This window comes from Amphiura filiformis, chromosome 17 (assembly GCF_039555335.1).
Source record: "Amphiura filiformis chromosome 17, Afil_fr2py, whole genome shotgun sequence".
NCBI lineage: Eukaryota > Metazoa > Echinodermata > Ophiuroidea > Amphilepidida > Amphiuridae > Amphiura > Amphiura filiformis.
The window spans coordinates 61011477-61035263 of NC_092644.1; the positions used below are offsets into that span (position 1 = coordinate 61011477).

General features: G+C 36.8%; 1 protein-coding gene across 4 annotated transcripts in view; it reads right to left on the reverse strand.

The window, feature by feature from the left end:
* LOC140138107 (serine/threonine-protein phosphatase 1 regulatory subunit 10-like) overlaps positions 1-23787 on the reverse strand; it is a 70999-nt gene that overhangs the window by 39924 nt on the left and 7288 nt on the right. For all 4 annotated transcript variants that reach the window (XR_011856943.1, XM_072160004.1, XM_072160002.1 and 1 more), the window contains exon 2: positions 5328-5387. Coding sequence is in view for 3 of the 4 variants with exons in the window: in XM_072160004.1 (XP_072016105.1) it covers positions 5328-5330 (3 nt within the window). In the remaining variant the exon portion in view is untranslated. The remainder of the gene's footprint in view (positions 1-5327; positions 5388-23787) is intronic.

Sequence of the window (23787 nt, forward strand, 5' to 3'; positions counted from 1 at the left end):
GATTCCAAAAGAGCCAGATATCCTAAAACTACATTATACACATCCAAAAAAGTAATTTCCCCAACCCCTTTTTTCACGATGCAATAACTTTATGCATCCAATTTTAAAACTGAAAAAGCAAAAACCCATTTTTGTTATGCAAATTTTGATACCTTAATTTGTCTGGTTAGCAATGTTGTCATAGCGATACCTTGAATGAAAAAAAGATGCAGAATAAAAAGTTGCACGCATTAAAAAGATGTCTGTGTACCATTACATTCTCAACTGGTCAAGGATGATCCTGTGGTGGTGACCAGTGATGAACAAGCACTCTAGCAACATTTTCAATGGGTTTATTTATTTATAACATTTGGCCGAAGCCATCCGGATATGACGAGACAGGGATATGGAAAGAGGTCCGATTTTAGATGCAGGAGGAAAACCGGAGCACCCGGAGAAAAACCTGTGAGGACTAGCGTGGATCGGCAACCAAACTCACATGTGGCACCTCGAGGAATTGAACCCCAGCCAGTGTGGTTTAGGTGCAACTTTTAAATCTGCATCTTTTTCATTCAAGGGGGCACCATGGGCTATTAGACAAATGAGGCATCAAAAATATGCATAACTGAACTTCTTTTTGGTATTCAGTTTTAAAATTGGATGCATAGATTTCGAGTTATTGCCTCATAATATTAAGGGGGGTTTACTTTTTATAATACATCTAGGCATTTGTTTCATCTCTAACCAAGGACCTACATGCAGGATGTACTCCCGCATTCCAGAAAAATATGGAACTGGTTTTTTTTTTTTTAATTTTTATTTTTTTGGACTAAAATATCCCGATTCGCCAAATGAAACGGCTCAATCCTGATCATGCAGCAATCAAAAGTCCAATTTTTTACAATTTGAGGGAAATTAACCAAAACATTTTGCTTGTTTTCTAAACCTGCAAAATTTAAAGTCTTTAAAGAGGAAGCCCCTCTATACCAGTTCTTCTGGGGTGAACCAAAGCTGCCAGGTTATCAAATTAAGGGGGTACTACACCCCTGCCAAATTTTGCGCCCATTTTTGCATTTTTCTCAAAAAATATAGCGCATTGGGGACAAGAAAGATATGTATATTATAGGGGCAAGGACTACAACTACTGCACTTTGGAGTTACAGTCAATAAATCAATAACTACTTGCTTTGAGTTGCTGAATTTTCAGTACAGTTTTTATACATATCTTACTTGCCACCAATGTGCTAAAATTTTTGAGAAAAATGCAAAAATAGGATCAAAATAGGGCAGGGGTGTAGTACCCCCTTAATCAGTAACCTATGGTTATTGCTGAATTTGACAGGTGCTAATAGATGTTTTTTATGTTATTGAATCAATTAGCATCTGTCAAACTCGTCACCGATTAATTTGATAACCAGGCAGGTTTGGTTCACCCCAGACGAACTGCTCTGGTGGGGCTTCCTCTTTAAGCACTCAAAAAATTTATGCTGCATTTTTCTGGATCGGTAGTAGACGTAATCAAGAACTTCCCTTCACATGTCTTGGAACATGCAACAAACACCATCCCAATTCAACTACTAAACCTCAGGATCAATCCACCAGATGAGCATTCAGCAGTACAATATCATAGCCACCAAGAATGCCAAGTCCAGAATTGGTTACTTGCCCTACTTTGTAGACCGAATCAATAAATCAAGTTGATCATTTAAAAGCATTGTTCATGCAAATGCGGCATTTAAATTTGAACCACTTTCCAAACCCAGATTTTCACATTCACAATACACAAACAGGGGTCATAGGCTGATACAGCTCGGCTGCACCAGCCAAATCAATGAACATGCTTTGCAACATGCAACAGTTAATGACACAAGGGGGCCTTACAAACTAACCTACTCTCATTTATTTCATGAGAGCTCATTGATAACTAACCTATCAGGGCCACCTACACTAACCTACTTCCATTTATCTCATGGAAGCTTATTGTTAACTAACCTACACTAAGCATGGACTCCCATTTATTTCATGGGAAGGTCTTCCAATACCAGATCCCATTTATTGCATGGAATCAATTTGTACACCACCAGTCTCCCTATATTTCAAGGAAGCAAGATACCTACTGTACATGTCAGTGTTTCTGTAGTGAGTTGTATTGTCAAACTGATGTTACAAGTCTCCTTTTTGAAACTTTACACAATTTATACTAGAGTATTTATGTCATTGACCTTTTCGGTAAATCCCATAAGGATTTGCAGGTAGACCTGTGATGTTCTCACATCAGCGTGACGTCAAATGATGACATCTCAGGCCTATCCGCAAAGGCTTATGGGCTTTACCAAAAAACCCAATTGCAAATTCTGTTTCACAACTTAAAAACATCTTGCACAAAAACTGCACAAATTGACATGATATTTAACACATCTCGATCTCCCTGGTGTTTCGTTGTGCAGAGACAAGCCCAATCCTGAAGCTCTGTGGATTGTATTAAATTGTGTGCGCACATTTTGGCAGTATTTACCGTATTTCGTCGAATAAACGCCCCCGGGGGCGTTACATTTTCCCAAGGGGGGGCGTTTATTAGAGGTCATTTTAGCTCGAAAATTCCCGTTAAAATCATTAGGTAAGCTTAAAAGTCACGCTAAAATGACGAACTATGACCTTTTGACACTGACTTATGGTTCACTTCCGGGTTCGAATGCAGATTTTCGCCATTTATTGCTGCTACTCGCGACCATGTGAGCAACTTGGTAAGCTTACTACACAAGATAGCATGGAAATATCGAATTTTTGAAACATCTTGATTGAAAAAAGTGGTGGGGGCGTTTATTTGAGGGGGGGGGCGACTATTTGACGAAATACGGTATATGCAATGTTTTCTGTAACTTTAATGTCAGTACTTCACACAAAGGAGGTGGTCTGATTTCATTCACTTGCTGAGTTTTAAGTTAAGCCTGCATTTCAGGAGCCAAATGTGTACTTGTAGGCCCAATAGACAAGTGTGAGTAAGTGGGTTAACCCCATATATACTAACAATTAAGAACTGCAGATGATTCACCAACTGGCAAAGTCTCAGCATAAGGGCTAACTGTTCCATCATTTAAAAGAGACTATGTACAAAACTGCTATAGATGCACATGCCATGTATTTTTCACACGGATGCTCTATCGTCATTTGTTAGATACAATCAATTTAACGATAGACCCTCCTGAGCATAAAATTAATAATGCGAACATTCTTACTGCATACAAGGAACAAGGACTTTGCCTGTTCGTGCATATCTGAAAGGCCGTAATCAAGGGTTAATCCACTTTTGACACATTTTGGCTCCAAAGTCCAAATAAAACAATGTGGAAAGTATGGGCTTTCATTAATCAATTGATACCAGAATTTCCAATTTGATCGGGGGAAAAGTTTTTTTGATCAGACCATCCTCCTTAAGTAAATCAAAAGGCTCAATGTGTTGTTTTGTGTATGCAGAATGTGCATGGTTTAAACCAGGGGTTCCCCTACTTTAGGACGTGAAAGTCATAAATTAAGTCAAAACTTGAAAGAATTGTATAACATGTCTTTCCTGCTGTAGTCGCAACCAATTTTGAAATTGCCACCCATTTGAGGTTGTGACCCATTGGTTGGGAACCCCATGTTTAAAACATTTTCCAAGTGTTATTTGATTGATTCAACAAATTTGAGCCTTCAAATGATCAGACATAAATTACCTTAATATTATATCTTGCAAAAGCTAGATATTCATGCAAATTACACTTTTGTATGCAGTCACTTTATAAAACAAAACAGGCATAGAGGGCACAGTTTATTTTATTAAACTGCAATGATACGAAAACAACAATTTACACAGTGGTAGTCATTAATCTAATAGTACTGTACTTATCTCTTAATTTAAAGTACACAATTTTGAGGAGAAAAATAAAGTGATTAACCTGATCAGATCAAATGATTGAATGTATTAGATTTTTAAAGAACAACAAACTATGATATTTCTGTTATTGGATTTATCATTTTTTTAAGCAATCATTTTAATAATTGGGCTGCACACTTGTTCTTCCTCCCAAAGCAGTTTGCAATTAACATCAATTTAAGTCAATTTCCAACAAATTATAGAACATTCTTGCACATTACATGCTTTGGAATTTTGAAGTAATTAAAAAGTTCATCTGAATATTTTATCAAAACAAAGGTACCCAAGTTGAAATAAATTGCATTTTTCTTTTTTTGGCCGAATGTGCTGTAATTTGTTGGAGGACCTGTATCATTATGAAATCAAAAGTTTTTGTTGTCTTTTCTTTTAACACACTGGAAATTCACCTCTAAAATGGAATGGTAACAATCACTTTGTTTCTTTGTTCATGATTACCAGCTTGTGCATAACGACAGCATCATTTTATGCAAGACGAAAAAACAAAACAATGATTTCATCAATATGTAAGACAAATCTTTTCCATTAAGTTTCTCAGTAACATGGTATTCAATTATCTGAAATTACAAGCTTATTAAGTCCAACAGCATGCATGTTAATTATTCATTAAAACTGCAATTTTCTTGTTCTCCTTAGTTCAGAAAAATGACTCTACCTGTACAAAAATCACAAGTTGTGATCAATGATCACAAGACGTGATTATGTGCACATGCGTACGTACGTTCTTGATTCCGACTGCTTAAAACCCAAAAAACATTGGTATATACATTAAATATTTCAAGCAGTCAAAATAAAGAATGGATATGCAAATAATCTTGTACCATGGTGCATTAAGATTGGGGGAGGTTAGCGTTTATAGCGTACCAATCGCAATTTGGACTCAAGCTTGCAATCAAAGGTATTTTGTAACACAATGTTATGAGTCTACTTAACTTTGAAAAAGACCTGGTCATGATGATAAAAAATACCCACAGTATAGCTTCACCGCCGATGTTGAATCGTCCTGCTTGCCACAAAACCATTCCAAGCCCAGTTCTCCAGTCCTCATTTGAGCTGCATGTATAACTTCTATCATCATGTTCACTTCTACTCTTTGAACATTGCGTGAAATCGACTTCACTTCAATTGACATTGTTTCTTTGGTGTAACTCCACACAATCTCCTTTCACACACAAAAATCTTGTGAATCTGTTAAAAATGGCCTAACCAATTCACTGTGAATGGTACGCAACACACGATGATAACAAAGCAATGCAGGTGTTGACAACAACTTTTGATACTGCACAGAGCAGCTTGAAATGTTTTGGTTTTAAATAAAACAAAAGACTTATAAACAAAGGGAGCAAGGAAGGATGAATAAAAATTGTACCTTGAACTACTTTTTTTGAAAATTAGTTCAGGGTGGAGTAATAATTACCATTTTGATTTATAGGAATTCCGGCTACTGCACTTGTAAAATTCGATGAACTTGAATTATCTGCAAGATAAAAACAAAGAAAATCAAGATTTAGTTTCACAAATTTAAATTTTCACATAATTTTTTGTGACTTGATTTTTAAAACACATTTTGAACCTAAAATAAGCCGTAGAAATGTATGATAGGCCAGATCACTCCCCCTCCCTGATCATGATCAATTGCTGTTGGATCTTGAACAGTAAACATAACAGATCTTTTTTGGACTTGATTTTAAAACACATTTTGAACCTAAAATGAGCTGTAGAAATGTATGATAGGCCAGATCCACCCCCCCCCCCCAATCAATTGCTGTTGGATCTTGAACAGCTATCAAATGTGTATACAGTACACATTTCACAGATCTTTGAAATGTGTTCCTCTCTCTGGCCTGTGAGTACCCCTGACCTATGACCTAATATCTGTTGACATCACATACTACATGTTACACTGTATCCAATGGTCATTGTTACTAAAGTCTCATTGAAATCCAGCAAAGTGAGAGAAATCTCACGTGGGTTCCCGAAGTTGAGTAAATGGGAGCAGTTAGTAAACAGGAAGCGGTTAGTAAACCGTGGAGATGATAATTATGTTAGCTCCTGTTCATATGTTTTAAAATTCATGCACTAGCCCTTCCCCGGTTATAAGCCAACCCCCATTTTTGAAGTGAAATCTGCCATCTAGGGAGGTGGGCTTATACCAGAGTGGTTACGGTACTTGATTCAGTTTTCTCTGTTGATCTACCATGTCAAACTCAAAGTGATCAAAAACGATCAAGACACCTCAAGCAAAAGAAATATGTGTACATCCACATCAAAACGATGCACTTGTCGGCTGCTACATGAGTCTCATTTCACATATAATAGCTAGGAATAAGTACCAGACTCAATTCCGAAGTGGGGGTCACTTCAAATCATCCCCAAGTCATATGGTTAAGGAATGTTCTTTGTATTTCTAACCATGTGACTTGGGATGATTCGAAGTGACCTCCACTTCGGAGATGAGTCTGGTATTTATTCTTTGCTATTATGTGAAATGAGGCACATGTAGCAGCCGACAAGTGCATCGCTTTGATGATTACACATATAATGGGCCTGCATGATACTGGTATCCTTTCAAACAAATTAAAACTACATTCTCAGACCTGCCAACCTACCGCAGTCAGAAAGAGGGACAAAACCTTGTACATACATATGTACACAAACCAGGTACCAACAAATTCAAAGACTTCAGGTGTCAGGTGTGCAATCCTTTCAGAATTCAGGAAAGGTTTTGCAGGTCTAAATTCATCACAATAGACTGCTACAGCAAAATTTAAAGTGAAATTTGCATAATTTTCTGCTGTTCTTGCACTTTGGAAAACCCCAAATGAGGGACAGTCCCTCAAAACTAGAAGGCTATATATTTGTACACAAATACGGCTATACCCGCATGTTATCGGTTTACACAAACTTACAGTGCTTATTTGCTGAGGACTTAGGTTGCTGTTGTCAGTCTCTCTAATTCACAGTGAAGCTATGCAATTTAATAGATTGAAATTCACAATATGCAATTTGATTAGGGAAAGCTATTCCAGAGGGAGTATGTAAATTAAATGGAACAGCCATTTCAGAGGGAGTATGTAAATTAAATGGAACAGCTATTTTGGGATCATTTCAGAGGGAGTATGTAAATTAAATGGAACAGCCAAAGGTATGTAATTTGAATGGAACAGCCTTAACGCTTCACACATGGTATTTCCAATTATCATCATCTATAATTATTATAGGCCTAATACGCTATTGAAATTCACAATATGCAATTTGATTAGGGGAAAGCTATTCCAGAGGGAGTATGTAAATTAAATGGAACAACCATTTCAGAGGGAATATGTAAATTAAATGGAACAGCCTATTTTGTGGCCATTTCAGAGGGAGTATGTAAATTAAATAGAACAGCCAATGGGTATGTAATTTAACTGGAACAGCCTTAACGTTTATGTTATCTATATTATAATTACGCTATTTATTGTCTGTGAATCTGTTTAGTCCTACAAATGTACGTGTATGGGGTGGGATGGGATGGGCGTTATTAACAATATAATTCTCAGGTGCAATCTGTGTAAAAACTCTGAGCCCTGAAGCTGCTTTATTTGATGACAAACGGACTGCCCTTTTTTAACATTTGGGGACCATAATATTTGACTTATGAGGCTCATGTACATATGTACATACCTTATTTTAACATTTGGGGCCCTGGGGCCCATAATATATGACATATGGGGCTCATGTATAATTGTATAGAGTACCCCTGGGGCTATCAGTGTACCAACTCAGGGCCCTGAGGCTACTTCATTTGATGAGAAACGGCATGCTTTGTATTTTTACATTTGGGCCCCTGGGGCCCGTGACCTTTGACCTCTGGGGCCAAGATGGGCAAAGGATAAATCTCTGGGTAGGGCCCATAAGTGTACCACATATGGGCCCTGTGGCCCTTGTAGTTTTAGCGCTAGCCTTGACAGAATGTTGTGTTTGATGGAGGAGGAAGAAGAGGAGAAGAAACCATAGGATGGCAATATACCCGTGCCCTTGTAGGATAAGATAAGATGTTACTTAGCTGCTGCAAGATGAAAGCCACTGTAATTTTCAAAATTTCCATGTGTTACCGAAAAGGGTCCCAACTCATGGCGCAAGACTGACTATTTCCGGGGTGAATTGTCTTTTTCCGTAGTTAACATTTGAATAGCAGAAACCCTAACACTTAACAGTTAACACCCACCTATCAGAGTTCGGTTTTTGCCGGCAAAACCTGTTTTGCCATTTGGCAAAAACTGATTTATAGTCACTCAAATATTTAAAAGTAACATAAAGCTCATAAACAGTAACCCAAAACTTTTAATGAATCATTCAACATATTTTTTGTCTCATCAAGTCCTTAAAATGAAAAATGAAAATTGAATTTGATATATGCCACATTTCAGCTAAAATTATGCACTTGAGCAATGAAAACGCATGCCTATATGTTACTTATAATTACAGAATCTGGCCTTGTTACACTCAGGTAATTATTTTTGTAACTTAATAATTTGTTTTGAGATGAAAAACTGAACTATAAATCACATTTTTAGTTTTTGCCATTTTTGACAGCAAAAAATGGCAAAAACTGTTTTTGCCAAGCGGTTAAAACCACTGCGGCAAAAACTTGCGAACCCTGCAACCTATAGCCTGTTATATTAGGCCTAATTGCGTTCACATTTCTCCCGATTGATTTTATTACTTTAGCATGCTTAGTAATGGCCTACTAATTTCGGGGTATTTTCGGGGCCCTCATAATGGTAGCAGGACTGGGCTTGAAAGAGGCGAAGTGGCGAACAATGAGTTTCCAGATTATGGGTACTAAAGTAAGCATCACAGCTACAAAACTGAGTTGATTCAGTTGTGTCAAATTGGGTCTTGATCATTAAGAGACATGTATCCCCCCCACAGGGTGATTTAAAATGAACTGTACCCAACTTCACCAATTTTTTTAAATATATTTGCGGAAATTATACATATCAAAAAAACTATCATAGAAAACAGTGATAAGTGTTCTGTAGTAGAAATTTTGAATTTTGATAATAAGTGGTTTTAGTCAGAAGATATCGCATTTTCAAGTTATCATCCCATTTTTAGACCAACACACGGAACTAAGTTTATCTGTGTTCTCTACCGCAGTAACAAAATGCAACTACCATGACTACGTACAATACATGTACAGCAAAACCAAGACAAATGTTATTTCGCATTATTAAATCAATAATATTGATATTCAATTACAATGTCAGGTGTGCAAAGATTAAATAATACTTGAAATTGTAGAGGGAAATTTGAATTCAAATAAAAATGGTGCTGGTGCAATATCCATACACTCGAAATTGAGATCCAATTTTTTCACCAATAATGGGAAACATAGCCTATTACCCTATCACAGCTTGCAATATAAAATTATTCAAATTTTGGTAAGTATTTAATTTTAATTTTATTTATTTATCAATTCATCTTATTTTCATTTTTAAATGCGCAATTTATGTTGAACTGAAACTGTTTGCGGGCAGTTGATGACTGATGAGCAAAATGCTGTAGAACAGATAGTGTGAATAAAATACTCATCCGTGTGCAACCTCGTTTTGGTGTGTTTTCTAAGAATGTACTTTTCTTCAAAATCATTTGAGGTAAAGATTCAAGTTTCATGCCCATACAGCAGTCTTAAGTAATTTGACCTCAGATGACCCCTGGGTGACATCGGATGACCCTGAAATGACTTTCCAAAAATTTGGCTCTAAATGTTGACTATACCCACCAAGTTTCATGCGCATACGAGTTGTTAGTAATTTGACCCCAGATGACCCCTGGGTGACCTCGAATGACCCCAAAATGACCTTCCAAAAATTTGACTCTAAATATTGACTGTACCCACCAAGTTTTATGCCCATTAGCCACTTGCAGTTCGCCATTATGCACTATATGTGGGGAGAGCCTCGAACTGGCAGCATACATGAATGGGAATTGAACCAGTCATATAACATTCTGTGTAAGGTTACGTAATTCTTCCTTTCATGTATGCTGCCAGTTCGAGGCTCTCCCGCTTTTATAGTGCATAATGGCGGAACCGTGCAAGTGGCTAATATGACACTTTTGGTAATTTGACCTTGGATGACCAATGGGTGACCCCGAAATGACCTTCCAAAAATTTGACTCTAAATGTTGAATGTACCCACCACGTTTCATGCCCATAGGACAGTTTATACTAGTAATTTGACCTCAGATGACCCTGGGTGACCTCAGATGACCCTGAAATGACCTTCCAAAAATTTGGCTCTAAATGTTGACTGTACCCACCAAGTTTCATGCCCATATCGAGGGTTGACAAACAGAAGGCCTTAACTCAAAAAGTGCCTTTTTGAGAAAAATGAGTAAAATAATATTTTGCATATGAGATGTGACCAAGTATTATAGGAATTTGAATTGAGTTAAGGCTTTATGATTTTAAGAATCTGTGGTATTACAGATTATTTTGGTACCAAAATCTCCAAATGGCCAAAAGTGAGTTAAGGCCTTCTGTTTGTCAACCCTCGATATGACAGTTTTAGTAATTTGACCTCAGATGACCCCTGGGTGACCCGGATGACCCCAAAATCTCAGATCGAGAACCTCTGGTCACGCTACTCCCCACCAAGTTACGTCACTGTACCCCATACGGATCTCCAGATATTTTTTCACAGGGTATTTTGCTTGTTATCTTCTGCCTTACCCCCTTCCTCCCCACCCCCCATACTGCCCATCCTGCCCTCCACTGGACCAGCACTTTCTCCAATCACTGGGTAGCTCGACACACTTGCCCCTATCACTGTTCAAAATTGTAGCTTGATACGTAAAAGCATGGCGAAATACATAGCCCGAGAGCAACTTAATCCAAATTTCAAGAAAACAATTGACCTTAAATGACCTATGGTGACCTTGAAATGACCTTGGAATTATGTGACACAACTTCATAACATAAAGAACTTCATACTTCACCTATGGCCAAAGTTTCCTTGCAATAGGATTTGAACTGTTCATCTGAGAGGATTTTATCAAAACTTTAACCAAAACTTTAAGGGATCTAGAATGGCGTTTATGGCGTTTCGACAGTCTTTTCTGTAGAACATGAGGGCACCTCAGGCCTAGCGAATTGCATTTTTGATATGAGGCATGTCTTTCTGATATCAAATAATTTTCATTTTTTGAAATTCACGATATAATACAAACTTTATGACAAATTATCAAAATTTGATATTTTTCAAATTTTTGATATATATAACAGTCCTCAGTAAATTTTATAAATCTAATGATATATTCTTAAAGTGTATGTAGCTGGGAGGAAAACCCGACGATCAATTGAAAATTTTGACCTTTTATATTGAAGATATGGATTTTTTCCCCAAAAGACCTAATTTTTTTTTGGTGTTTTGGGAAAAGAATCCATATCTTCAATACTGAAAAGGTCAAAATTTTCAATTGATCGTCGGCTTTTCATCCCACCTACATACACTTTAAGTGTAAATCATCAGATTTATAAATTTTACTTCGAGTACTGTTAAATATCAAAAATATCAATTTTTAATGATTTGCCATAAAATGTGTACATGTATTACATTGCGAATATCAAAAAATCAAAATTATTTGATATCATCAGGACATTCTTCGTATTCAGAATGCAATTCGATATGTCTGATGTGCTCTAATGTCCCACAATAAATACTGTCCAAACGTTCATGAATACCCCTTCGCTTCCCTTTTAAACCAAATTGTCACATACATATGTACACACACCCCCACACGCATGCAACAAGCTGGACTATTTTAACAACATTTCACTGTTACATAATTCGTGGAGTGATCTGGTGGTGCACCCTCTTTAAAGCCAAATTTTTTATCATTATTATGTCTTCAGAATCTTTTTTTGGTCAAAAACATGATTTTTGGTCAAAACATGATTTTGCTTAAAAATGCGATTTCTTTTCAAAAATGAGTTTGGTCAAATGCATGATTTTTGGTCAAAACTGATTTTGGGTCATAAATGTGATTTTTGGTCAAAAATGACATTTTTTGACAAACGAGATTCTTGGTCAAATATGCGATTTTTGGTCAAATATGCGATTTTTGGTCAAAAATGTGATTGTTGGTCAAAAATGTGATTTTTGGTTATACATGGCGACTTGTGCACATAAAGTATATGAACTATGCACTTAATGAAGAGGTTACAGATATGAAAAAACCCTTTAGCTCCAGGAGACCAGATACACAAATTTATCGGACAGCCAGGTTATGTACAAAGGTATAGGATGCAAGATTCTGAAGACATAATAATGAAGTTGATCTGTTATTGCATTGGAGCTGCAGAGTGGATTAATGAATTTGCTTCCGCCTGGACAGCCAAATAAAGAAGCATACAAAGAAAAAACAAAGAAACAACCAGGCAACCATTTGGATGATAACATAACTTGTGTGGGAGCCAAAAATTGTCGTATGGGCATGAAACTTGACCAGAACGTACAGTCAAAATTTAAGAGCCAAATTTTTGGAAGGTCATTTTGGGGTCACCCGCCCCAGGTCACCCAAGGGATTGACCGAAGTCAAATTACTAAAAACTGTTGTATGGGCATAAAACTTGGTGGGTACAGTGACTACAGTGACCATCAGCCAGGTAAAGTGTCCCAGCAGAGAACCTCCAATACGGGCATTAACTGTCTAAACATAATAAATGTTGTAAAAAGTAAAGTTATGAACATTTTAATAATTAGCATGGCCATAAGGGTTATTAGGGGTCATTTTGTGAAAATCTTTATGCTAAGTACTCCTCCTTTAAATTACATTTTATGACCACCAAACAGCTGGCCCAAGCTTCAAATAAGTTGTACATCACCGATTGGAGTCAAAGTTATATGTAAGGCTTGATTTAGTGAAATGTGATTCAGAACCTCCCGCTTCCAAAAGAGTCCCATTCCATACTTTGTGAACCTGCTAAACAAGTAATGTGTAATCTTTCTTTTTCATGTACTCATTGTATCCTAGCATGCAGAGTGGCCGTGCAATCCCCCATTTTTGAAGTGTATTAAATGCAATGTTTTTCTTTCCTTTTCTTTTTATTTATTAATATTTAATGATACTATTTTATAAGTGCAATATTAGTTTCTGTAAATGAAATTTTATATCATTTTGTGTGTTTTATAGATATGTCATTCTTAAAAAAAAATTTTGAATGTTTGTTGTATTTATCATTGTAAATTTATCATGTAATTTGAACTTTGGGTCACCTTTTGATAAATGTTAATAAAATTTGAAAATATGACAAATATGAAATATGAAAAATATAAAACTGAAAAGGTCATCCGAGGTCAAATGTCGGGTTAAATTTAAAGTTGCTTGCTAGATTTATACATAATTTTTCATGCTTGTGCCCTCTAGTGGCGTAACTACATGTAGGGTTGGTAGTGCCCGGGGCAATAACCAAATTGGCACCCCTACCCCCCCCCCCCCCCACAAGAGTAGAGAGATTGCAAAATCTATGTGAAACGCAATACGGGAACGCCAACCCTTTGCTACATTAGTCGAAAACTAGTTAGTATGCCCTCTAGAGGGTGAAATCCATTGTGAATTGGTCAGCCGTGGAATTCCTGTGAGGCAGTTACGTTGCGGTTGGCAGCAAAAAATGATGTTTCAAAATGACATAAAAACAACTAGAGATAATTTGCGCTCACAGAGCGCAGACAATCGCAAGGCATGTAACCCTTTAATGGCCGTTTGACCTGATTTTTTACCTTTGACCTGACCCCTGCAAAGTGTTCCAAAATATTCCCCTGGTCATTAAGTTTGTTCTCACAGAGTTTGAGTCCCGTACCAATTACAAATGTACAGAAAATGCATTTCTTAAATTTGACCTCTGCATAACCTTTGACCTGACCCCTGTAAAATGTTCCCCTGGTCGTGAGATTTGAGAGTTTGAGCCCCATACCCCTTACGGATGTTGAGATAATGCAATTGTAAGATTTCACCCCCTTAATGACCTTTGACCCCAATTCTTTGTACAACTTTTAGACAATGGCTAAAGGTGATGCAGGTATGCAAGTGACGACATTGTGTTATGTAATTTGTGGAAGAAGAAGCATTTTTAGTGAAAATCACATTTGGGCCATAATGACCTTTGGATGACCTTTGACCCCGAGTTGGTCATGTAACATTTGTGACCCCCACCCAATGGTCCTTGTGACCAAATATGGTCACATTGGCTTAAAGCATATGGCTATGATGGCTCGTTAAAAGTTTGACAGAAGAAAGAAAGAAGAACTGACCAAAAACAGAACACTCGCAAATTGGAAATTTGCGATTGTAAATACAAAATGCAGAAAAATGTTATGTTTTTCGTGTTATGAAGCTAATCAAAGTATCCAAATAGAACAAGTAGAGTCCGACATGTAATAAAATTCATTTGGGGGGTTACAATTTGACCTAGTATATAGACAATCTAGTGAATAAATTTAGATTTTTTTCGACGCGAATTCGAACGGGCAGATTGCCTATTCATTTGTGTGTGGAGAATGCCGTCAAAAAATCATCTTGCGAAAAGGCATTTTAGGCAAGATCGTGTCGTCTTACGACATAATCAGCCCTCGAATTAACCCACATCCCCACTACCGTAATGCCCTCAAAATATGTCCTTTACCGATGGCAGTGACTTGCCGTGCCCTCTAATGAAGTTGCCGTCGGTGCCCCAGCCCTGCCCCTTCATTATAAAATCATCTATCAGACTGTTTGTGTGTTTTCTTCGCTTTTGAGAAATTGCCTTGGTGCCCTTCTCAAATTTACAACAGTTACTATGATGCCCTCTTCAAATATTACAAACTACCGTGCTGCCTTGCTTTTTCAGTGAAAATCCAAGGCAATTATCAACTTGCCCTAAAAAATTCGCTGTGCCCCTTCAGATCCTTAATTCGAGGGCTGGACATGTAATGCGGTATGAATTGTCCGTTTTGGATGGGGGCAGTTCGTGGAACATCATTTTTCACCATTGCTATTTCGTTGCATTAAATAGCTGTCAAAGTTTTTGCTTATGGATACTACATGTATTCAGCAAAACACCAAAATGTTTTTAAAACATGATAAATTGATAATGCACATGTTTTTGGTTTTAGTTAAAACATTTTAAAAATCATGAACTCGTTTTTTTTTTAAACGTGTTATACTGAAACTAGAGCGGTTACCGCACCATAGCTGAACCATGGGGCTTTGGCAGTATATTGTGGTACATGTATATATCACCCCTTTGTGACCCCAATAACCTGAAATGAATTTTAAAATATTTTAAACAGGTTTAGAATGTCATAAGGATCATTGCATTTAAATATCAGCTCAATTGGAGCATTTTTGAAAACTTGACATTTGACCCCTTTATGACCCCTTAATGACCATAAATGAATATTATAATATTATAAACATGTTTACAATATCATAAGGATCATTGCATTTAAATATCAGCTCAATTGGAGCATTTCTGAAAACTTGACCTTTGACCCTTAATGACCTTCAATGAATACTAAAATATTTTAAGGGTTCATACCACTAAATCCGCATGTGAAGCGGTTTCCGGTAAAAGTTTATCACGACTATAGTCCCAACTTTGCATAAAAAATGTGCAAAATCGGTACAATATTAACAATTTTAGTGTTGGAAATCGTGTTTTGCTAGAACTTGTGAATGTGTTCTCTACTAATTTCAACAGAAAACGCGAAAATTTGAGTGATGTTTACGATGATGAGCGCATGAACACACGAGGTCAAAACGCGGTTAGCAGTCGGACGTAAACACGGGAAAATCGGGTCTTTTTATATAGCGCTATTTTTCTCAAAAAGTAGACCTAAAATATGGTGTCATTTTCAGATATGTTATGCAGAATTTTGTTCTGATTAAGATGATATCAAATATATATTTCAAAGTAAGACGTAACTCGACTTATAGCCTAAAACGTGACCCCTATTTTGCACGTAAAGTCTATGGAAAGCTATTTTGTGGCATGTACCCTTAAACATGTTTAGAATGTCATAAGGCGCAAACAACCAAATCAATGCGCCATTTGTGTAACCCTAATGAGTTCCGGTAAAAACAGAATAATTTTTGAGGTAGTTTGAGCCTCTCTGTGGATTTGTAATCAAAAAGAGAAGCATGTTATAGCATATTATACCCCGTTTACATTGGGCGAAAGTCGTAATCAAATTCACTAAAGTCGTAATCAACTTAATTCGTATCATACGTGTAAACAGGTACAGTCGTAATTAATCGTAATTCAAAAGTCGTAATTCCAATGATGATTTGTATCATCATTCATTTCAAGTGAATTCGAATAAGTCGTCATTAATTACGACTTTTTGCTAATGTAAACGAACACGTTGTTGAATTCGTATTTATCTGCCGTTACCATTGGTAACAAACGAATTCGATATTCGTGAATGCGAATTTGAAATCGAATTAAGCCGATGCAGTTTAAACACCCACTAAACGAATTAATTTGCGGTCGTAATTCAAAATACGGCTTAAGTCGATTACGACTTTTGCCCGATGTAAACGGGATATTAAATAAAAAATTAAGACCTATACATGAACTTGGATCGCCCAAAAAGTTGCAAAACACAATTTTTAAATAAAGTAGGCCCGCGGATTGAAAAATGGCCAGAAACAGGTTTTCAGGGTATAGAAGGGGTCGAAAATGGTCATGGTGCTGTTTGAGCGCCCATATCTCGAAAATTAATCGGAAGACTACCCGTACATTGAAACATATGTTAAAATTTCATCGATTTGCAATCGATTGGTAGTATTTTTATGGTCAATTTGTTGCCGAAAAGGTCTGAAATCGTGCAGAGAAAAGGTGTGTTTTCACGTGTTTCAATGGGACGCTGCATTGGTGGTGTGCGCCCATAAGGATCATTGCATATAAATTTCAGCTCAAATGGAGCATTTTCGGTTAAAATGACCTTTTTTGACCCCTGTGACCCCTTGGATGACCTCTGATGTTAGGAAATGTTTTTATATTCTTTACTCCTTCCTCTTTCTTTTGGCACCACTTGGGGGCTCATACCTTTGTGGCATTCAAAGATATGTCCATTTCAGACCAAATGGTTGGTAAGTAATATACACTAATATAGGCTGATACCATTTCATGGTTCAGCAAAAATAATACAACATTTTAAACCAAAATTCGAAATACTACAGTAAAATATCATTTGGCAAACATTTTGTGTATTTAAGTCTATTGTGTTAGAACTTTTGCAGCAAGTATTGAACATGTTTTTTGAATGTTATTAAAACCTTTTATACCCTTGCCCTCACATACCCTTTAACCTGACATTTAACGTTTTCTGTAATATATAATTTGTGTTTGCTGGGTAGTAATCGAACTAGGCATATTAGATTATCCATTTTCATTTTGCTTTAAGGGGGTACTACACCCCTGGCCAATTTTGTGCCTATTTTTGCATTTTTCTCAAAAATTATAGCGCATTGGTGACAAGATATGTATATTTATAGGGGCAAGGACTACAACCAGCCACTGCACTGAAAATTCTGCAACTTGAGGCAAGTAGTTATTGATTTATTGATCAAATATTGGTTTCCCCTCATTTTTGACTGTAACTCCACAACTGTTTTCTGTGCTAAAATAACATTTCCAGTGCAGTAGTTGTAGTCCTTGCCAATATAATATACATCTATACATATCTTACATACATGTACTTGTCACCAATGCGCTATTTAATTTTTGAGAAAAATGCAAAAATAGGCACAAAATTGGCCAGGGGTTTAGTACCCCCTTAAAAAGTAAACAGGGTACTATTTATATGATAATGGAGTTTGTTTCTTGTTATTCGATTACATGTACACCATGGCAACTTGAACTTCCTAGGCATCCAACACCAAACTCTGTTAGTTAGACAAATAGCATATATTGCATACACGACTAGTCGACTACACGTCAAGGCATTAGCCAGAGGGGTGTCCAGGTGTCATTTGGATGCCCTGTTGTCAATTTGGACGCCCTAAAATTCTGATTTTTATAATGGAGTGAATAGGAAGTGGACACCGATTTTGTAGAAAAAGAAATTTTTGACCATTTTGGACACCCTAAAGACACCTCTCTGGCTAATGCCTTGCTACACGTGTGAACATAGGCCTATACTCATTTTCCAATAGCCCACAGAACTCAAATATCGCTAATCTGGACTGAATGCTTAGAGCAATTATAGTCGTATTTGCATATCAAAGCCGAGGAAAGTGGGTTTGATGAAAGGTCATCTTCTCTGGTTCGATGCACCCAAGGTGAATCAATGGGCACTTCCTATATTTGTCTCAGCATAGCGTCACCATGAGCGTATTACAATTGCGTTTGTAACATATGGTCTTGGTTCAGAACATACTAGGAACGAACATACTAGGAACGACGAGCGTTAGGACCGACACAAACTGGCTGTGTAGGAGGCAAGTTTGGATGTGAACGGCACTATGACGTTCTATCGCATAATGCCGCAATCCGTAACCCGTATGGTGTTTGCAGTGAACGCCTCTTCGCAATCTCTGATTGATCTCAAATTTCTGAAGAAACTACCAGTCTGTTGGTGTTCTTTTAGCCCTGAAAATATATTCCTGAAGCCAAACTGCTGCAATCATGATAGACCTTCATATTCAAGAAATATGTACATAAACATGGTTTTCATAGCTCGACCAAAATGTTACACTCCTGACAATAAATTGTAATGTAGTTCATTTTTTGCCCCTTTTTGAGATAGCCATAGATAGTGTCATCAAAAAAATACAAAAACTACTTTGGAAAATGTATACAGTTACTGTAGCAAAGTGTCAGGAGTGTTACAAAAACATGCAAGCTGGGCTCAAAAAAATAAAATTGAACGCAATAGATTCTGTGCCTTTTTTGAGAGGGCCATAGAGGTTGTCAACAAAAAATTACAAAAACTGTGTTAGAATTGTAGTTTACAAAATATTTGAGACCATACAGTAGGCACCGGAGTTTCGCGCGATCGCGCAAAAAATCACGATTTTGGGGGTCCATCGTGAATTTTGAGAATTTTGCCAAACACACTACTTTTCAATGTAAATTCACCAATAATAACCTTTTTACAACATAACAGGCTTAAATTTCTATTCTTTTATATTTTTAAGATAATAAAAGCCCCAAAATTTTGACCCACCTGCTGAGAATTGAAGTAAATTCTGCAATATTTGTAACGTCAGGAAATCGTGCACTTTTTGCAGGCTTTCCGAACGATCGCTGGCTTGGGGAAGTCCTGATTGATTTGTTTACAACCAAGCATGTGCCGCTAACGTGCGGTTAATGTTTATTTAATTATTTATCACAACCTGGCAATATTCAATTTTTAATATTTTAAGTTTATTTTCTCATAAATAATCTAGGTTTCCTTTATTAGTATTATTGTTACGATGAATAAAAGCAATTTTAAAGACAAAATCCAAATGATAACCCCTTTTTCGTATTATTTGTGGTAGCGCGTGTTTTAGTTTTTGTAGCATCAACAACAAGTTAATTTAAAAAAAGAAATGCGGAAGTACAAACGAAAATTGCTCAAGATTGACAGACTTTGCTCATGTTTTTGCACCTGTTTTTGACCATGTTTCGGACAAAAACTGATACAGAAATGAGAAAAATTATCATAGCGAACGGAGATGGAATATCACGGCGAAAATGCACTTTTTTTTTTTTAACAATCAACATTTGATGAGGTGTAGACCCGGGGTATGTGTGTATCGTGATAATCGTGAATTTCAGATGGACTCACAAAAATCTGTCTGGAACACGCATTTTCGCGCTTTTTGACTTGAATTTTCGCGCTTTATAAAAAACCGGCCGCGCATTTCGCCGTTTTAAATCGCACGAAACTCCGGTGCCTACCATACAGGTAGGCTACTATACAGTGTCAGGAGTGTTACACAATAGCACTACTTTGATGGATTCTTACATCAATTTGAAGAACAATGTGATGCTAAAAACCTTAACACAGTTTTTTGCACATCATATTGCATTATACAAATTTAAACAGAAAATAATTTAAGATGTTTATTTTGACAAATAAAAACTTTTGTTCCTGATTTACACATATTTTTAGGTGTTTTAACGAAAATTTTATTGTTTTTTCCAAAACTTTTTGTTTTACTCCAATGACTATTTTAGTTCAGTGTCTAAGTAATTAGTTAAAACTCAAGGAATTACATATTTGCATAATTTTGTCAAAATATAACAAAGAATGACATGGAACTTTTGTGTAATGTTTCTGAAGATTTTAGACTACTTTTGCCAATAAGCCAGTTGAAAAAATATATTTAGTAACATCACTGATGTAAATTTTTTTTTTTATTTTTACTTGAATTTAGATATGTTGTGCTTACAATAAGACAACAGTTACATTTCTGATCACTGTTTGTAATTTTGACCCTTTTGTCACACTTTGAAGTTTGATGCCATTATTTCTGATTATACTAGGCACGGAGTTTTGCGCGGTTCGCGCAAAAGCGCACATTTTCGCGCATTTGGGTGTCCAAAGCGCATTTTGGGTTCCATCGAGAATGTTCACGATTTTGACCCATCCATAAGCTTAAAGTTAAAACTTACGATTTTATGCCCCAAATCGGCAGCATTTACAAGAAAATTCACGCAATATTGGTTCTAACTTCACTTATGTACATCAAAATACAAATAACGATCATTAAACCAAGCATAATGTGGGGAAATTTACCCTTGCTTTCGACATTTCGATCGACGATTTGTGATGGTCGCCATCTTTACAAGCCGACGTCAAACGTCGGCTTGTGCTGTCTCTTCTCAATTCTTCTTCTTCTGGCAACCTCGTGACATTTTGCGTGACTTGCCACGTTTCGCCCTAGCTCTCTTATGCTTCGATAGATTTCAACCATACTTAAGCCAAATGACCACTGGACTAGGCCAATCCTGCCCTTTGACCTTGCTGTGACCTTTGACCTAGCTATAATGGTCAAAATGTGATTTCACAAAAATGCTACTACTTCCACAAATTTCATGCGATGAGAACATGGTTATATCATGTGACTCGACTTTAGTCGGTGTCTATAGGGTGTGCTCAGATAAGGGGTCAAAGGTCATTAAGGGGTCATTTCGGTCAAAGTCTAAAAATATTCAAAAAATCACTGTCTTTACAAATTACATAGCAGAGAGTCGCCATTAGCACACATGCATCACTACTAGCCAGGGTCTTTAGGATGCCTACAGTTTTGGGGTCAAAGGTCATTAAGGGGTCACTTCCGGTCAAAAACCAAAATTATCAAAAATACAAAAAAATTTTATCTCAAAAGATAAACAAACCAGAATAATATAACCATCATACATGAATCAGTGTTCCCTGGTGTATGCATGGTATTTTTATTTTTGGGGGTCAAAGGTCATTAAGGGGTAACTTTCTGTTTTTAGCTGAATAACTTTAAGAATTTTTATCTCGAGAACTAAACATGTTAGAATTTTTTAATTAAAATTGGAACAATGCATTTTGTCGGTGTACGTAAGGTTTTTTTTTCATTGAGGTCAAAGGTCATTAAGGGGGTCAAAAGGTCAATCAAAAATTTTCAAAAAATCAAAATCCATGTATAAGTTCCGATTAAGCTGAAATTCACCAGGAATATTTCTTATGACATCCTAAGCACAATGTAAGAGCAGTTGACCCCATCCGTAACCCAGGGGTCAAGTTATAGGGGTCAAATTGCGGCTTGTATTCAGCGTCTGTTGACTCTAGTTATTTTTTATTTTTTCCAGAAAACTGGAAATGAACCCGGAAATGAACCGGAAGTCGGTCGTAATTGATTGACATGCCATCGTTTTACCGATGTTTTTTTGTGTTTTGCATTGATAACAGGGGATCACGCATTTTAGCGCATTTTGACCTATTTTTTGGCGGATTTTCGCGCATTTTGAAAAGTGGCCAGCGCATTTTGCTGTTTTAAATCGCGCAAAACTCCGGTGCCTAGATTATACCCATATCAACTAACAGGTTGCAAAATTGTTTTCTTTACACTTTCAGCTTTATGATGTTCAATCACAGCAGCTGGAGGGAGTAGGCCTATCCCATTGTGCATTGCAGTCTATCTGCTTGCTCCATAGCAAATACATACACTTAATATTGAGAACTATGGATAGTTTCACAATTTACTTTACATGTAGAGATCATATTTTTTCAAACAAAAGTCTAAGCTCCTCTGAGTGGTACTAAACCCCTTGATAAATTTGTGACTATTTTTGAATTATTCTCAAAAACTAATAAAACACTGGTAACAAAATGTATAGGGGCAAGGAATCCAGTTACTACACTGGAATTGCAGTGACTCAAGACAAGTAGTTATTGATATATTGATCATACAAATGTATATTGGTTTTCCCTCATTTTTGAACTCCACAACTGTTGTCTGTGCTGAAATAAAATTGTCAGTGCAGTAGTTGTAGTCCTTGCCCCTATATACATAGCTAAAATAATAGTTTCTCGATCATGAGAGCTCAATAGGCACGCAAGTTTAAAAGTTTAAAACTAGTATTGGGGCAAGCCTCGGCCTTCGGCCTCGTTGTTCGGCTTCGCCGAGCCCCCCCCCACATAGCCACGGGTCATTCTTGAAGGACTACGCCTACCACACACGCTCTGCATTTCCTGTGCGTGCACAATCGATCGCGCTATTGTGTCATTCCACTAAACTGGCGACATTACGCAGTGCACGCAGTACATTCATACTCTCATGATCGAGAAAAGTAGCTACATTGTATAATGTATAGTACATTTTACAAGTACCAATGCTCTATAATTTTTAAGAAAAATGCAAAAATTGGCACAAAATTGCCCAGGGGTGTAGTACCACCTTATTAAAGCGAGTAATTGAACGTTGAAGTGAGGAATTTTGTGTACACTTTCTATGGCATGTGCAGTTCTACTATGGTACCATAGAGCATGATGGGATACACCTATCAGCTGCTGTGATGTTCAATATAAACAGCCCTCAAATTAACCCACGGCACCCATGCCATTTTGCCGTGGGTGCCCAGCCCCACTGCCGTAATGCCCTCAAAATATGTCCTTTACACAAGGCAGTCACTTGCCGTGCCCTATAATGAAGTTGCCGTCAATGCCCCAGCCCTGCCCCTTCCATTTTAAATCATCTATCAGACTGTTTGTGTGTGTTTTCTTCACTTTATAGAGAAATTGCTTTGGTGCCCTTCTCAAATTATCAACAGCTGCCATGATGCCCTCTTGAAATATTACAAACTGCCGTGCTGCCTTGCCTTTTAAATAATTAAATTAAATTAGATTAAATTGGATTAAATTAGATTAAATTAGATTAAATTAGATTAAATTAGATTAAATTAGATTAAATTAGATTAAATTAAATTAAATTAAATTAAATTGTTAAAAAATTAACTTTTTTGGTATTTTTCAATTTTTTTTTTTATTTTGGCGTTTTGGACCCTTTGTTTTTAGGTTTGGACGCCCTATTTTCAGACTAAAGGTGGGGTTAAGGGGTCCAAATAGCTTCCACTGGACCCCCTGTTTTAACCAGGCACCGCTAACCCTGCAACAGGTAGTCAAAAATGAGGGAAAACCAATATTTGATCAATAAATCAATAACTATTTGTTTTGAGTTGCTTAATTTCCAGTACAGTAGTTGTAGTCCTTGCCCCTATAATAGACATATCTTACTTGTCACCAATGTGCTATAATTTTTGAGAAAAATGCAAAAATAGACACAAAATTGGCCAGGGGTGTAGTACCCCCTTAAAGTTATAATTTGTGTTCATGTCATAGTCTTTTAATGATTTCAAATCCAATGTATTTTGAAGTCATTAA